The following is a 17841-nucleotide window of genomic DNA, read 5'->3' as shown; positions in this document are numbered from 1 at the left end:
TTTAGTTTTAGAATTTAAAATAATAAATTAATAACACAATTAATAATACAACCTGAAACAATATCGACAAATAAAATCCACAGAACTACATAATTCTGCTCCAAATGCTAATTAATCTTTAAAAGGCCGAAAAAGAGAACTAGTTGCTAGATCAAACAACCACAGCAATAGGCATACCACTGCAGGCCACCATGTTTCCCCAAGGAGTTTGAGCCATATTAAATCTCCCAGTGACACTTCCCCTTGCCGCGGATTCCTCTCCTTCATTGTTATCATGAATTCTGATACCAGCACCACTTTTATCTTCTGTAGGTAGTCTTTTTTGTGACTCAGACACAAAGATGGGACCCTGAATAAAAATCCCTTTCAGCAGAGTAAATGGAGTCACGCCATATCTGTAATTATTTAAGACAAACAATGAAATTGTCAGGTTAAAAAAGAAACAGTTAGAAAGACATTTAAGTGAACGACTATATCAAGCACATTTCTGATCATCCAAAAAACTAGAGAATACTACCAAATGAATTATTATCTAAAACAATTCAAGTCTAATATACATGTGCTTCTAACCTCAGTATATAGAATAAATCCATTTAGTATCCTCCAAGACAGATTTTAAGGGAGATGCTAACATTAAGAACTTACCATAACTTCAGACTAAGACAGAAAACTGGAGTTTGGCTGTTACTGAAAGGGATAATAGCACTATAAATAAATAAATTAAAAACACATTTAAATCAATGTGGAGCTCCCAGCATCTTTTACATCAACGAAATATCAAAGTGGAAGGGCCATTCAGAAAGTTAAAGAGATAATAGCATAAAAAGCCAATTAACTGATTTTTATGATTCAATCATGGAACCAAAGGGCGTGCAAACAATTTATTATGACAAGTACTCTCAACAGACATACAGGCTTGTTCTAATAAAAAAGTGGCTTACTCCTTGAAAAGCTTTTGCATTTCATTTTGTCCTTCAGCCATTGACAAGGCATCACTACCCTGCACAAAAAATAAGTAGAAAAATTGTAAAACTCATTCATAGTATCATTGTAAAACGTCCATGGAATCTGAACATACTCTGCAATTATGCACAACGGCAGATAACAGCATCCTATTTATAGAGTATAGATTGTTCAAAATAATAACACCACTACAGCAGGAGCTGGCACCAGACCTATTCAGAATCAATAATATAAAATGCCAGAAGCTCAAATCACAATAAATAAACTAAGCTACTGATACTAAAATAAACTAAGCATCTAGAAGCTAAACCTAACCTTCGTACATACTAAAATAAACTAAGCTAAACCTAACCATCATTCTGCCATTAAAAAAAATCGCATTATTAACCCCTCAATTTTCTTTCACATATTCCAGGCTTCAAACGCATAGCTACCTCAATTGTAGCTTTCAACTTATTGCCTTTATTTACCTATTCTCTAGAAGTTCTAGGAGCAGACTAATCAGCACCAGATGCCTGACAGACTAGGCAATATTCAGCTGTATGACCCATTCCTTTGCATGTTAGACATGGAACTCTTTTAGAGGATCGACTAACACTACTCTTTTAGTTTTATTTTTGTATGTAAAAAATCAAGGGAAAAAAAAGGGTGAAAACAAAAATAGACAATGCAAATTTAAAGAAATATAAATACTTTAGAACAATATATAAAAAAATATCACTGGCCCTAATTTACTTACTGTAATTGTATTTAATAGTTAAAGCATAAAGTATAAACTAAGCTAAAAATTTAAACAAACAAACATAAACCTTTGGCAGATGAAAGGAATATGAAAGATAAGCTTTTTTACACAATACTAATGATAAACAAATTAGAATGACATTGATAAATTAAAAAATAAGAGATATGCAATTAGAATGACAGATATGAAATAAATTTAACTGCTTTTTTTTTTAATTCAAAACGTAGATGCCAGATGATAAAAGAAAGAGATAATTAAGATATTGAAACCTTTACGGTAGGACTATTAAACTGGATACGCTGCGACTTCGACTGTAACTACAGCTGGAAAAGATAGGGTGACAAAATAGAGTTTACTTAATTATGTAAAAGTAAGGGAGGTTACGCAAACCAACTTCACAGATGAGCTTTCTATTAAACCTATAAGACATTAGGCAAGTTCATCCCACAAACAAATTATTTATCATCACCATAGAACTGTTCAGGACAGGAAATTAGTGTGGGTGATCGACATTTCTCTATGCTTATCTTTTCAAGTTTGAAACCATAGAGTAATTTGAGACTAGCTGAAGGAGCTTCTCACTTCCCTGCAACAACAACAAACCCAAAACAATGGGTGAGCAGATGCCAATATTGTATGCTGATGAATTATATAAGCTTATGAATATTTCTAATCATATGTATGTAACTTGAATATCGATTACCTCAAGGCTGATGAATATTTTACCCCCACAAAGGCTTGTAACTATTAACATTAGCTACAACTTCATTCCAAAAACATCATTATTATTAATTCTAAGCACCACATTATCAAACCAACCAAACAAGGAAAGAATCAGAATTTTAGATTAATATTTTCAATCTAATTTAATCTTCAAACAGGAATGAACAACAAGATTCCCGGAAAAATAACAATCATAATTTTGCTGCTTTTCTCCATGCAGAAGAGATTTTAATTTGAAGCAAATATAAAGATTTTTATTAATATTAGACAAAACCCAGGATCAAAAAAGTTTTAGATGAACAAATGGACGGTAAAAAAATTTGATTTTTAACCCGCAAAAACATTTAAAGGAAAAAACTGAATATGCTTATCTCTTCAAGTTACCTGATCCAAGAATTTTTGGGATGGAGAAATGAAATTTAGGTTAATAAAAGAAAAAATTAACCCTAAAAATAAGCAGAAATGTAAGAGGCGTTTGTGTGTGTTGTCGGAGTGGAGTTCAATTTTTGGTTTTTGGAAATTGAAAGGAAAGGCACAAGCCATGCATTTAAACAGCAAAACGTTAGAAGCAACAGGAACAAATGCGTAATCTGAAAAGCACATTGAACCAACATAGTTCAATCCCTGCAAATATCCATATTTTCAGACACTAGACAACTGTAAAATAGTGTCTGTAATGTTACTTTTGTGAGATATTAAAAACAGAATATGTTGCATTAGTAAGGAACAAGAAAAAGAACCTGCTCGAGCTAATAGTCGCAATCCCTTTTTGCTCTTTTTCTCATCGTTTCCTTGGTTTCCTGGTTCTGGGTGCTTTGATTTTGGACCACTTTTATCCATTTGAGAGTTTTAAGAAGAAGAACAAACAAGAACTGGCTTGGCTTTAGTTGGGAAGAAACACAGATCAGTAGAATAAGCTTTTGGGTTTTTTTCTTGGATGTGGGAAATTAGGGATTTTTGGGGGGAAAGGGAATTTCGGAATCGGGATTTTATAAAATGGCGGTATTTTTTAAAGTGAAATTATTTTTGTGGTGTTTTCTCTAAAAACGCCGCTATTATTTAAAATGCCGCAAAAAAATTTTATTTTGAATAAAATTACGCCGTTTTGCTATGCTATGCTAAAAGGGGTTATTTTTTAAAAGTAAAATTATTTTGTGGCGTTTTTTACAAAAACGCTGCTATTGCTTACCTTTAGCGGCGTTTTTACGCAAACGCCGCAAAAAAAATTCATTTTGAACAAAACTACGCCATTTTGCTATGCTATGCTAAAAGGGGGCTATTTTTTTAAAATAAAATTATTTTGTGCCGTTTTTTACAAAAACGCTGCTATTGCTTACCTTTAGCGGCGTTTTTACGCAAACGTCGCAAAAAATTTCATTTTGAACAAAACTACGCCGTTTTGCTATGTTATGCTAAAAGGGGGCTATTTTTTTAAAGTAAAATTATTTTGTGGCGTTTTTTACAAAAACGCCGCTATTGCTTACCTTTAGCGGCGTTTTTCATAAAAACGCTGCAAAAAAATTTCATTTTGAATAAAACTACGCCGTTTTGCTATGCTATGCTAAAAGAGGGCTATTTTTTAAAAGTAAAATTATTTTGTGGCGTTTTTTACAAAAACGCCGCTATTGCTTACCTTTAGCGGCATTTTTACGCAAACGCCGCAAAGAAATTTCATTTTGAACAAAACTACGCCGTTTTGCTATGCTATGCTAAAAGGGAGCTATTTTTTTAAAGTAAAATTATTTTGTGGCGTTTTTTACAAAAACGCCGCTATTGCTTACCTTTAGCGGCGTTTTTCATAAAAACGCCGCAAAAAAATTTCATTTTGAATAAAACTACGTTGTTTTGCTATGCTATGCTAAAAGGGGGCTATTTTTTTAAAGTAAAATTATTTTGTGGCGTTTTTTACAAAAACGCCACTATTGCAAAAACGCCGCAAAAAAATTTCATTTTGAACAAAACTACGCCGTTTTGCTATTCTAAAAATTTTTTATTTTGTTTTTTATAATTTGATTTATTTTTGCGGTGTTTTTTTATAAAAACGCCGCGATTTCATTTTGAACAAAATGACGCCGTTTTGCTATACAAATTTTTTTTTTATTTTTTACTAAATTGATTTATTTTAGCGGTGCCGCTATTTCATTTTGAACAAAATGACACCGTTTTTCTATGCCAAATTTTTTTATTTTTTTAAAATTGATTTATTTTTTGCGGCGTTTTCCATAAAAACGCCGCAAAATATTATTTCATTTTGAACAAAATGACGCCGTTTTGCTCTGCTAATTTTTTTTATTTTGTTTTTTATAAATTGATTTTTTATAAAATAAAAAAAATAAGTAATCTCAAAATAAATATATATTGTATATTTTAATAAGAAAACAAATGATAAAATAGTTGTAATTAATTATTAAGTTAGAATTATCTAAATTAAATAATTACCTATATATCCATATCATTTTTATTTCATTTTTATTTTTGTATTTTTTTCTTATAATTTGGTCCTCTCCAAAATAAATAATTATACCTAAATATCCATATCAATCTATTACTTTTTTTTAACTTATTTATTAATTCTATTTAAACTAATACTTAAATATATCAAATGGTTTAGATTAAATTTTTTTAAATATAAAAGCATTAATTAATTGTATAAAATTTTTATCATTTAAAAAATCTCAAGTAAACCCTAAATTAATCATTCAATACATATAAAGTCTATCTATTATATATCTCTTAAATAATTTAAACTATACTCATAATTTCAATATATTTGATTTATTATTATCTCTTTTACAATTATATAAGAATATATTTAAAATATAAATTAAAAATAATTAATCTAAACTCAAAACCCTAACTCGACCCCTAAATCCCTAACTTTTAACCTCTAGCACGTCTAACCCCTAAACCCCTAACCCTTAAATCCCAACCCCTAATCCATAATCCCTAATCCATAATCCCTAAACACATACTCCCTAAACCAGCCTTAAATCTTAGATAAATCATATACCCTAAACCAAAAACCCTAAACAAATTTATTATTATCTCTTTTACAATTATTTTAAATAATAGTATTTTAATTTTTTCATGTGTTTTATTTCAAATTATTTCTACGTGTCATTATTTTTTTGGCCTCTAAATCCCCGAAAGCTCACAAAATGGTGTCATTTGGCTTATGTTTTTTTACTGCGCTTTCTTAAAAACGCCGCTAAATCCCTGAAAGCCCACAAAACGGCGTCGTTGGGCTTATGTTTTTTGCAGCACTTTCTCAAAAACGCCGTTAAAGCCCTAAGCATTAGCGGTGCTTTCTTAAAAACGTCGCTAAATCCCCAAAAGCCCACAAAACGGAGTCGTTGGACTTTTTTTTTGCGGCGCTTTTTCAAAAACGCCGCTAAAGCCCTGACCATTGGCGACGCTTTCTTAAAAACGCCGCTAAATCACCAAAAGCCCACAAAACGGCGTCGTTGGGCTTATGTTTTTTTTTGGCGCTTTTTCAAAAACGCCGCTGAATCCCTGACCATTAGCGGCACTTTCTTAAAAACGCTGCTAAATCCCCAACAGCCCAAAAAACGGCGTTGTTGGGCTTATGTTTTTTTGCGGCGCTTTCTCAAAAACGCCGCTAAAGCCCTGACTATTAGTGGCGCTTTCTTAAAAACGCCGCTAAACCCCCAAAAGCCCACAAAACGGCGTCGTTGGGCTTATGTTTTTTTTTGCGGCGCTTCCTCAAAAACGCCGCTAAAGCCCTGACCATTAGCGGCGCTTTATTAAAAACGCCGCTAAATCCCCAAAAGCTAAGAAAACGGCGTCGTTGGGCTTAGGTTGTTTGCGGCGCTTTTTGGAAAACGCCGCTAATGCTTATTTTCAGCGGCGTTTTCCATAAAGCGCCGCTAATAATCAATATTTAGTGGCGTTTTTTATCCAAACGCCGCTAAAAATGCCGCTAAAAGCCTATTTTGGTGTAGTGAGTATGTAATTATTGTGACATCTTATATTTGAATTCAGTAAATCGAATCGGGTATAGAGTGTTAGCACATAAATTGATTATTTGAAAAAATAAACACTACTTGGCACTATAGGCTAGACATGCTAATTATCATTTTTAACATCATTAACTTTTTGAAACAAACATATTATAGAATGATAGTTAAGGTGTTAAAGCGGAAAAAAAAATTTTGACATCAAAATGAAAAAAATGAGTATAGCTCAAGGTCGAATCGTGATATAAACCTTCTTTTTAAATATATATCATTAGCTTATTTGTTTTAGTTGGTGAGTTGTAACCTTTTATATTTGTAAAACTCTATCTCATTGATTTGAGGTGTTTGTTATACTCAATTTAGGGAATAACAATAGAAGAAGTAAAAAAGAAGAAAGAAATGACGAAATGGAAGGTAGGGAGGAAGGAAAGAAAGATGATGAAAGTAAATAAATAATAAGTTATATGTAATTATAAAAATATAATTAATTTTTAAATTTAAATTTAATTTAACTTTTTCTTTAATTTTTATTTTAGTAAAAAATTCTATGATTGTTTTTTTTTATTCTCCAATATATTTTATGATCTTTGTTTGGGCTCGTGGTTACTCCTTCCAATAATATCATCTTCAAGGTATTAACTTATATTCTTCTTTAGGGTTACTAAAAATTCTTCAAGTACCTAAATGAGAAATGAGATATAGTTTGAGGCCAATTTTACATTTAAGTTTAAAAATAAAGATTAGGGGACCAAAAGAGGAATTATGATTTCAACGCATTCACAAAATCTCGAAGGCATCCTTTTGGATTTTCACTTCAATATTTAATTTTACTGCCACCTAATAAAGCTTAAGTTACTATAGAAGCCACCCTGTACTAGGAGTCAAGTTACATTTTATTTTCTCTACTCAAAAATTGATCTAATTAGACCCTGTACGTTATTTCAAATAGCAAATTAATCATTTCTTTTAAAAATTTCATTCCATTGTACTATTAAAAATAGGCGTGGCCGACAGAATAGCCAGACAATAATATATGACATGCTACGTGTACCTCATTCTGATGAACAATGACCAATTTTTAATAAAAAATGGATGATTTTTTAATAGAAGGATTAGGTTGCTATATAATCTAACATACATGGACTAATTTGTTTATTTTTTTTAATATAAGGGTCTAAATTCAATCTAACTTTTAGTATAAAGACCTCCATCAACCAAATAAGAAAGTGTTTAATTAGAAATGAGTAAGATTTGAACTTAAAACTTAGCAGTTATATAAAAAAAATGATCCTTAAGAATCAATAAAAATAATTTTCAGTTTCTTAATATTTACAAACACAGATTATTAGATCAATTGAACTAGAACACGAACTGCAAGATCAAGCTTTAGTAATAACAATTCCATGTAAAAACAAGACAATTATACAGATTTGGTAAAATGCCAAAGTTAAACATGAAAATTTATTATGTAGCTGCAGATCTTCGTTCCTGAATTTTTGCGTCTTCAACATCACTAATCCTAGAGGAAGTTTGCTTCTTAAAATCATAAAAGTAAAGCATGAGGGCCACCCATTTTACCAAATTCCCCAAGCAAACTAGGCTAATATGTAGAGTCGTTTCCCCAATGCTACTGTCTCCATTGTACCACGTTCTATAAAGGAAAGCAAATCGTAACCCAAATCTCCAAACAAAGAATCCAAGCATTAAGAAGAATCCACCACCCCTATTACATCTACTGAGATACGATGAGAGCAATAATGCTACATCGCCTTGTTTATTATCTTCCAGGATCGAAACCACAATCCCCATGTTCCAAATCGCACTCCATTCGAGGTACTTCACCAATAAAGCTATAAAAGGCACCATAAATATCACCATGAAGAAGACAGCTAATGATGCTAATATGTATATGCTTGTTGCAAAGGAGATCAGTCCAAGGAGAACAAGGGCAGCTAAAGAGAGAGAACAAATTGATGTGATCAGAGGCCCTTTGAACCTTGTTTCGTTGATAGATCTACAAATCATGTGTTTGAGGCTGATGGGTTTTTCTCCTGCATATATCATTGATGCAATATCCACGATTGCAATGGTGTTGAAGAGGTCTACGAAATGGAGGGTTCCCATAAATAGGACACACACGAAAAGATCCATAGGAGAAACTTTCTCTAACAAGTACCCAATTTTGGTTAGTCTTTCATAGTTATCAAATGTTTTCTGAAAGATTTGTGCGGATTCAATCAGGGTATGCTGAAGGATGATCTCGTAGAAAACGAGGAAACAAAAAAGAGGGAAGGAAGTGAGGAAGGTTAATAAAATGAAGTTGGGATTATTCAATGGGATTTTCAGAGATTGTTGGATTATCTCAAAGAACCCAAGTCTGTCTTTCATCAACCTTGATGAGCTTTCCATCGTAGTGATCTAAGCAACTGTATTGTAATACCTTATCCTCACACTCAATGACTCAATATGAAGGTGAAGACTACAAAGTGGAAGTCTTTCCAAGGGATTGACTTTCCATGGTTTGTCATATTGGTGGAAAGTTAAAGGAAATGCTAGTTGGTTGGTTTGGTTCACATCTTCTTTGACTTAAGAGGAGACTTATCTTTTCTTTTCCTTTTATCTTTTTGTCAAAAAAAAGGAGCTGTCTTAAATTGAAATGTATTGTTTTTATAAGAGATAAAAAGGCGAAATACAAAATTGGTACTAATAGCAGACTTAAATATAATGTTTCATAAGTTCAAGTTTAAATATAAATATTTACAATTTCTTTTACCATCTGCTGTAAGTGGGAAAAAAAGGGCTAAGGGTGAAACTTAAGTTTGAAATGTATTGGACATTAATTCAATAACTAAAAGGTTTATTATCATTGTTGGGTCATTATGTAGACCCATATGTTTCATATTGAGTATTGATTATCTTGATTTGGTATAAGTTCATTTGCATATGGATATTTATATGCCCAATGTTAAGAACTAGGCCTGCAATTCAGCAAGCTTGCTAAATTAAATTTGGACCCATTTGAGATCCACTTCAGGAAACTTGGGAAATGTATAGTGTTCTTTTTTTTACATAAGATATTACATATTTAACTCAACTTATTAATATATTAAAAATTCATGTAAATATATTAAGTTAATTACTGTTATAAGGTAAAATTAATAATTACCCCATGCAAGTCGAGTTTAAGTGACTCAAGCGGTATCATATTTATTTATAAGTCTTATATAATGTATTGGTCGGTGGTTTAATATACTACACCCTTAAGTACTATTATAAGTATTCACATGTCCAATACTAACATTTATCTCAAGTCTTGCAGGTAGCAGTCTTCTCTAATCGAGGCACCTCCCTCTGTTAACCATACACAACTTTTCAATACTTTTGGTTGTTGAGTACAGCGCCGACTGCCTAGCGGATGACACTTTGAAATTTTTTTTCAAATGGATCTCTAAACAATAAACTTGAAATTTGGAACTTAAACTTTGAATTAGTTTAATTTGTAGGTTGAAGATTAAGTTGAATTAGAGGAGTGAAAAATATAGCTCACTTCTCATGTTTTGCTTATGTTGTAGATAGAGTTGAATTGAATATCTCCGATATAAAATAAGTAATAATAAAAAATGGGTTAGTCCAATTATAGAAATTTGAATCCGGCTGGATAGTGGGTGGTGGTTTAAACTTTACAAGAATACGAAATGAAAGGGACATGAAATGACAAGCCAATTACTTGTGAAGTTGAGAGTTGCTTCACCAGACTTGCGGTTCACGTTTTTGGAATTGTTTTAGGATTTCGGGGTTTAATTTTGATTGATTTCATTCATGAAATCTTCTTTGTATTTAATATCAGCAATAAAAGCATAAGTTAAAAGATTGTAAGTTGAAACTTGAAAATTCCTAACTTCTAATATCTCCCATCACAAATTTAAAGAATAGATTCATGTTTAATGTTTGGTGGTTCATAGTAATTATGGGATAATGCCAAACTATAGACAAAATTAAAGATGGGCCATCTTTGATTACTGGTACTAATTAAAAAATAAATAAATTATGCAATTGGCCATGCAACTAAACTAGTGATAAGTTGTCTATTTTGTTGGTATAGTTTACTTTGAAAATTTTAGTTGTTTAATCTATTCTTTCTAAGGGTTATTATGCAACCAACTTCACTATTATTATCACTCAAAGTAAGGATATATGAAGTGATCTAGTATGATTAATTTATTTAATTTTAAGAGATACAATCAAAGAAGTTCAAGTGATGAAGATCTCTATCTTACCTCATTTCAAAAGAAAGAGTTTATTTTAAACGAAAAGTCATTAATTTTGCAATCAAACTAGCTTGATTTATAAGTCTATAAAAATCTGTACAATATAGATTTATTTAATGTTTACTTGTGCAAATTAGAGAGATCAAATCTATTCATTTTTTAATAAATTATTTTATCAATTTATTCTAAGTTTTCATAATAGAAAGTGTCTTGTACGATTGAATTATAGTGTAATACTCTTTGGACTAGGCTATACAGAGGTAGGACTAGATTCAAACTGCAACCAATTTGTTGTGTTCCTTTTTATATTTCCAGTTTTAGTTGTTTTTGTTGAATCTAACAATTGCCAATTCGATAGAAAATAGAGTGTTGAATGGAAGTGTTTGGTTCCAATGGCCACTTCAGTTACCACTGTGTTGAAGAAACCGAAAAATAGAGTAAACAAATAACTCACAAGATTGTTTACACAGTTTGGTTTCCCTACGATCGTGTAGCCTAGCTCAATGAGTAAATCCACTATCATTAATCCCCAATGCAACAAGTGATTTAAGTTTGGTCAAATTTTGCTATTAGACCTTATACTTTGTGTAAATTATGAATTTAGTTCATGTACTTTAATTTGATCAATTTTAATACTTGTACTTTTTGAATTTTGAAATTTTAATCATGACCGAAGTGTAACAATTAAATTTGTTTGGTTAAATTATGTAATTAGTCTTGTATTATGCATAAAGTTATAGATTTAGTCCACATTCACCAATTGGATCATTCTTAGTGGCTATATTTTTTAATTTTAAAACTTTAGTCTTAATGCAAATGACAACCATTAAATCTATCAATTGATTTTTTGTGAGTAATACGTGAAAATAACAAAAAAAAAACATAGCATTACATATGTCATAATATCTTTGACACATCAAATTTTAAAAATAATAGAACATAACTTAATAAATTTAATAATTATCATTTGGTTAGGACTAAAATTTTCAAATTATATAAGAACAAGGACTGAAAATAACCAAATTAAAGTATAGGTACTAGATGCTTAACTTATGCAAAGTAGGGTATAATAGAAGAACTTACCCTTTAAGTTCTATTACACTCTCGATATAGCAACCTCACTTTTGTATCTAAAGACCTATATTACTCACCTCTTAAGTTTTTCCCTAAGAACTTAGGTAGTAAACAAAACATGCGTACTTTCTCAAATGCACTCAACAAGTGTTCCACAATGAATAGATTAGTGCTCTCAATTCTCCATGCAAAACCTATATAAGTTTCTCAATATATAAGTGTTTTCAAGGCTTACTAACGTACTAAAGATCAATTGTAATTAAATCCCTACTAAATAATAACTATAAAATAGAAATATACAATATACTAATAAAGACTAATGTAAAGTGGATTGTTGGAGATTCATTCTTTAATGGTATCTTCAATGCTATTCCAATCCAATTTTCATAATATCAGGGATCTAATTGCTTGATCCAATTCAATCTAATCTTTAAGGAAATTTGATTTAAATGGATTGGTCTTGAAGGTCAGGCTTGCATACCTCCAGAATATCAATATTATTCAAAGACGAAAGATTTTGTCTCAATAAATTGCCAACTTCAAATATGGTGTAACACCCCACTCTCGACCCGATCGTCGAGTCCAAACTACAAGATGCTACATTCATTTCCGGAACAACTACAATTAATTTACAGTAAAATATTCACATGCATAAGTAATTCAATGCCAAACATATTCATTTATTGCTAAACAATCAAAATCGAGCTTACAAAAGCTCTTTTGTTGACTCGAGTGTGAAATAGGACCAAATTGCAAAGTTTTAAAAGTTTAGGGTCAATGTCATGACATCTCATCCTCCACGTCGTGACGTCGCTAAATAGTTTCTCGCATTGTGACCTTAGGCCACTCGACATCATGACGTGACTTACTGTCGACCGACGTTGCAATGAGGAAGGTTACTCGTCAGGACGTGGACTCCGTTTTTGTAAAAATGAACCATTTAATACCTATTTCAAGCATTCCACCAAACCTAATTAATTTGTGCACAAAATATTAACTTCACCTGATTCAAAACATGCCCAAAATCATACAAAAAAACATATAAAAACAAGTCAATTAATCATTTCAAATCAAACTAATTCAATATAGGTTCAACCTATTACCAAGCTAACCATTCCCATACAATCAATCAAATGTCATTCAAACAAATCAATGTAACTCTTCAAATACCAATCTTACCTTTGTTATAATGCATTAAAACTTACCATTTTATACATATGTGAACATTATATACCTTATTGATTTAATGGCATTAAAACTGAATCAAATCAACCAATACATATCTCAAACATATAAATCAAACTTAAGTAAACTCTTGTTTTAACTTCCCACATTCATCAAGCATTGCTAATTCATGCATTAACCAATTCACTTTCCACGAACAACATGAGAATCATTATATACCAAATCCATAAAAAGTTACCAAAGTCATCAAGACTTGTATACATTTAAGTATGTATCAAGACACCTATATACATGCCGCAACCTTAAGTTCAAAATAATCAAATAGTTATCGATTTGGTGATAGGATAATGTGAAATTCGAGTCAATCCAGCTTGACATGTTCTACAAGGTGACGATTCGTAAGAAAAAGGAGAAAACAATGGGGTAAGTATATAAGATGCTTAGTAAGTTCATAAGCATTGAACAAAAACTTACATTATCTTTCAATCAAACATAATAAGTTATTAAGCTTGGTATAGTTCACTATACATGGAAAACCACATATCAATAAGGTGAGTTTTATCTTGTAAATAAAACATATAATTCCATAATCACATGTCATGTCAATTTATGTCATTTTGATTAACAATACCAAAACATATTCAATCATGGAATGAAACATTTGTATACATGCTAATGTCATTTATTCAATACATTGTTCAAGTTCAAATTCAACATTTCACAAGTGAATATCAAGATCATTATGTCTTGTTTCAATTTCTCAATTCATGTAATTTGTTTCACCTTATGAACCATAGTAAACGGACTCGGATACGCATGTATCTCCATTACACCAATTGCTCGTCCAAGCTAAGTATACTCTTGTCAGGTTATTAGTCCAGGCTAAATCTTTATAACGACACGTCTAATTGCTTGTCACAGCTGAAAATATACATGTCAGGTTACTCGTCCGAGCTAAACCTTTAAAATGACATTAGGTTACTAGTCTAGGTTAAACATGTCTGACATGTATCTTCAATTCACCAATTGCTCATCCGACTTGAATATATATTCGTGTTAGTTTACTAGTCCAGGCTAAACCTTTATAACAACACATTTGATTGTTTGTACAAGCTGAATATATATATGTCAGGTTACCTGTCCAGGCTAAACCTCATCAGTAGTTCATTCCAACTTAGATTTAGGATTTTTTCTAGTTTTAGTTTCAATCATAGGTGCTTGACATCCAATGAGAATAGAGCACCATGTCTTTTCTTCAATTTACTTGATGTAGGCTTTCACCATTATCTTCTAATAGGCTTAGTTGCCACTGTCTAACATAGGGGGGACGAGTCGTCAAAGATCTTTCCATATCTAGCAATCAACAACACCATGAAACACCACCAAATACATTAAGTGGGCTCTAATATCAATTTTTAAATGGAATAGTTGCCAATTGCTTAGAAAATAAGTGTTGAACTGTAGTGGCCACTTTGATTGCCATTGTAATGAATAAACTAAAAAACAAAGTAAACAAATAACATACAGGATTATTTGCGCAGTTTAGTTTCTCTACGTCTACAAAGCCTAGCTCGGTGAGTAAATCAATTATCTTTAGTCCCCAATACAAAAAGTGATTTAAGTTCTATCACACTCTCGATATAGCAACCTAAATTTTGTATCTGAAGACCTAAATCATTCAGCTCTAAGTTCTTCCCCGAAGAACTTAAGCAGTAAACAAAACGTGATTACTCTCTCAAATGCAATCAACAAGCGTTCCACAATGAATAGATTAGTGCACGCAATTCTATATGCAAAAGCTATACAAGTCCCTCAATATATAAGAGTTTTCAAGACTTGTTGACATACTAGAGATTAATTACAATCCAGTCCTTATTAAACAACAATTATAAAATAGCAAAATATAATATACTAATAAAGACCCATGTAAATTGAATTGTTGGAGATTCATTCTTTAATAGTATCTTCTATGCTGTTCTGATCTAATCTCCACAATTTGATTGCTTGATCCAATCTTCAAAGTCGAGCTTACATACATCCAAAATATTAACAATATTCAGGCCCAAAAATTTTATTCCAATTCAAAACAATAAGTAGTTGAATTTGGCTAAAGTTGACAATCACCAAATGAATCGGAATTCTTTTTTAAGCAAATCCGAATAAGTTGCAAAACACGTGAGTAGAGTACAAGGTGTAGCTGCGTATGCCTTGTAGTTTCAAAGATACCCCATTTAGATGTGAAATCTAATTCCTCCCAACTTCAAACACAACCAAACACTTGAAAATAATAATTTGTTAATTAAGATCGTTGGATTATTTTGGTGTGAATTATATACTCATAAATGTCATTCAGACCGGACCACAGGCTTGGCAAGTGGGTGGCTACAAATAAACCGCCTGCTAAGGCTACTTTCAGATGATGGGAAAAGACAACGGAAAGGAACCAAACGTGTTCAACAATGGCTATATTTCATCCCCCCAAATAAAGGCTTCTTATCTTTTATGAATATTCTGGACTTAACTCTCTCAAACAAAAACTCTACAAGAATTTAAGGTAGATACCTTTTTTTTTTCTAGAAAACTATTTTTTTTATATATATCTAATAAATAATGAGTCTGGCTCGTTAATAGTGGCCGATATGAGTAGCTGAAGAGACTAATTAGTACTGAAAAATATTTAATTCAAACATACCAATCAAACTTATTTTTTATTAGATAAGTTAGTCTAGTTCAAACAATTTATTATTTGTTTTTCATATAAAACTCTTAAACTCTAATAATAAAAACTTTTACTAGTTAAGCGGTTCAAGTCCTTGGTAAGGCAAGCTAACAAACCTTGACTTTAATTTAAATTTATTGGAGCAATTTAAGACTTTAAAAATCTCAGAAGTGGGGGCTTAATAAGATTATGGTTTTGGTTTTATGTAATAAATCAGTTTTTTTCGTGCTTATTATTATATATATATATTAAATTATTATATGTTAAGGCAAGTTTTCACCATAGTGATTTTAACAATCATCATTATATTTGTAACTAGTTCACAACTTAATTTAATTGTTGACATGTTCGATTAAAGTATTTTAGTTATTTGCTTGTATTTTTTTTTGTGAATTTTATGTAATTAAATTTGTGATTGTATTAAAATACGGGTTAATTTGACGAAGATTTGTTTCAATCCTTTATATCCTAAGTATTTGATTTGATGAGATTTGGGCAGGTCAAGATTGATTAAATATTACTTTGTGAAGACAGATTTATACCCTAAATATAATAGCCTTATTCAACCTTAAAACATGTCATTGTTAAAGTAATTATGTAAGCAGTACCACTACGCTTAACTTTGTGCAAGTATCATAACTTGCTTTATTTAGAATTGACAATCCGTTGTACCAAAATTATTAAGTAATGAGTTAGATGATATTATAGATTCATGTTGGTCCATAAGATCAATCTTGTGGAACAGCAAATTTTTGAAGATTGGATCGATCCGAATCAAGTAAGTCGAATCTCTTATTTTATGGGGATTGACTTGATTGATTTGAAGACTTATCTTGGAGATATATGATTTATTCTAAATTTTATGAGGATATTTGTAAAGCCTTTTTAAGTTATTTTAGTGTAATTGATCTTTTATATTTGTAAAGGCTTTACAAATATTTTATATATTAGAGGTTTGTGTAAGTTAGAAGTGAGGAGAGCTGAGCACTTAATTTATTCATTAAGAATTCATTATTGTGAGTTCATTTTGTAAATAAATGAGTGAACCACTTGATTTACCAACTAAGTTTTCAAGGGGAAAATTTGCTGGAGAGAGATTTAAAATTTATGTGCAAAAGTGAGATTGTAAATCAAGTAAGGCCATAAGAGACATAGGGAAATCGAATTGTATAAACAACTTAGTTTTATTCTTCTTTGTTTCTATCACAATAACACTCTCAGCGCCCATTACATGTATCACTACTCCCTTATTTTAGCAAATACCAATTGAGTTCTTTTATTATAATGAGTTTTTTTTTTAAATATGATAAAAATTATACATAATATTTCATAGATCAAAAAAATTTAAAATTAATAAGTGATATTAATATGTAAATTGTAAAAAAAAAGAAATTGAGAATTTTAATTATAAAATAGAATTTATTTTATTTATAAGATATATACAGAACCAAATTCATAAAATAAATAATGTTATGTTAATTTTTTTTATTTAAACTATACACTCTATTATTTATGAATATATATATTTTTAGTTTTCTTGAGCGGTGTGTTTTTAAGATATAATTTTAAGTATGTTTATCTTTTTCTTAATACAATATTAAAGATAAAAGATGAATTCATACGATTTAAACTAAATATTTAACAAAAGTTTTAAATCATCTTTTTTTACAAGTCAAAACAACATATTTATCTATTATATCTTTATATCTTTGCATAATCAAGCATTGCTTAGAACATAAACCCTTTAAAAATTGACCTTTACAATTAATTTAATTATTGTGTTTATTTTTACAAGATTATCCACTTGAAGATTTTTAATAATGATCTGTTAATGAATAAGTTAGTATATAATTAAACCAAAAAAATATAAATCAGATCTTTCCAATTTATTATTATTAATACATTTAGAATACTTTTCAAAAAATAACTTTGAAAATAATTATAATTTTTAATTATTTTATATTTTTAATATTCTTTAAAACTTTAGAAAAACGAACAAAATGATTCTAAATAAAATTTAGATAACCATTTGTCTACATTCATTATAAATGTTAAATATTGTTCTTATTTTTTGGATTTTCATTTTTGATATCGTGCATGAGAATTCAATGTCAGTATTTATGATTAATTTAGCCGCTGTTAACCATCACGTCAATATTCTCTTATGGTAGTAGAAATGATTATTTTTTA

At 30.5% G+C, this 17841-nt stretch overlaps 2 protein-coding genes across 7 annotated transcripts; both read right to left on the bottom strand.

The window, feature by feature from the left end:
• LOC107926098 (uncharacterized) lies at window positions 1–3416 on the bottom strand. 6 transcript variants are annotated; one of them, XR_001692145.2, is made up of 4 exons: window positions 3169–3416; window positions 1975–2291; window positions 942–1000; window positions 1–395 (listed from the first exon to the last, which is right to left on the bottom strand). XR_001692145.2 is itself a non-coding variant. In XM_016856896.2 (4 exons), exons 2-4 carry the CDS (start codon window positions 1109–1111, stop codon window positions 152–154), a joined length of 336 nt encoding a protein of 111 aa, XP_016712385.1. In that variant the 5' UTR covers window positions 1112–2291; window positions 3169–3397; the 3' UTR covers window positions 1–151. The 6 variants fall into 6 exon arrangements, 5 of the variants coding, with proteins under 5 accessions (XP_016712385.1, XP_040947849.1, XP_040947848.1 ...); XM_016856896.2 differs by having other exon boundaries at window positions 1079–2291; window positions 3169–3397; XM_041091915.1 differs by having other exon boundaries at window positions 2175–2291; window positions 3169–3397.
• A 4453-nt stretch (window positions 3417–7869) lies between these two features.
• Window positions 7870–8814, bottom strand: LOC107925998 (uncharacterized). The gene has a single exon (XM_016856764.2). It carries the CDS (start codon window positions 8812–8814, stop codon window positions 7870–7872), a length of 945 nt encoding a protein of 314 aa, XP_016712253.1.
• Window positions 8815–17841: the final 9027 nt, after the last annotated feature.

The sequence above is a fragment of the Gossypium hirsutum genome, chromosome D04 (genome assembly GCF_007990345.1).
Source record: "Gossypium hirsutum isolate 1008001.06 chromosome D04, Gossypium_hirsutum_v2.1, whole genome shotgun sequence".
Taxonomy (NCBI): domain Eukaryota; kingdom Viridiplantae; phylum Streptophyta; class Magnoliopsida; order Malvales; family Malvaceae; genus Gossypium; species Gossypium hirsutum.
The sequence above is the reverse complement of the archived record's forward strand: the minus strand, read 5'-3'. Positions and strand labels throughout refer to the sequence as shown.

Coding starts and splice junctions, on each gene's coding strand:
- LOC107925998 (XM_016856764.2), bottom strand. CDS start 8,814: ATGGAAAGCTCATCAAGGTTGATGAAAGACAGACTTGGGTTCTTTGAG.
- LOC107926098 (XM_016856896.2), bottom strand. CDS start 1,111: ATGCTGTTATCTGCCGTTGTGCATAATTGCAGA. Junction 1,001..1,078: donor CCGTTGTGCATAATTGCAGA/GTATGTTCAGAT, acceptor TTTTTTGTGCAG/GGTAGTGATGCCTTGTCAAT. Junction 396..941: donor ATGCAAAAGCTTTTCAAGGA/GTAAGCCACTTT, acceptor AAATAATTACAG/ATATGGCGTGACTCCATTTA.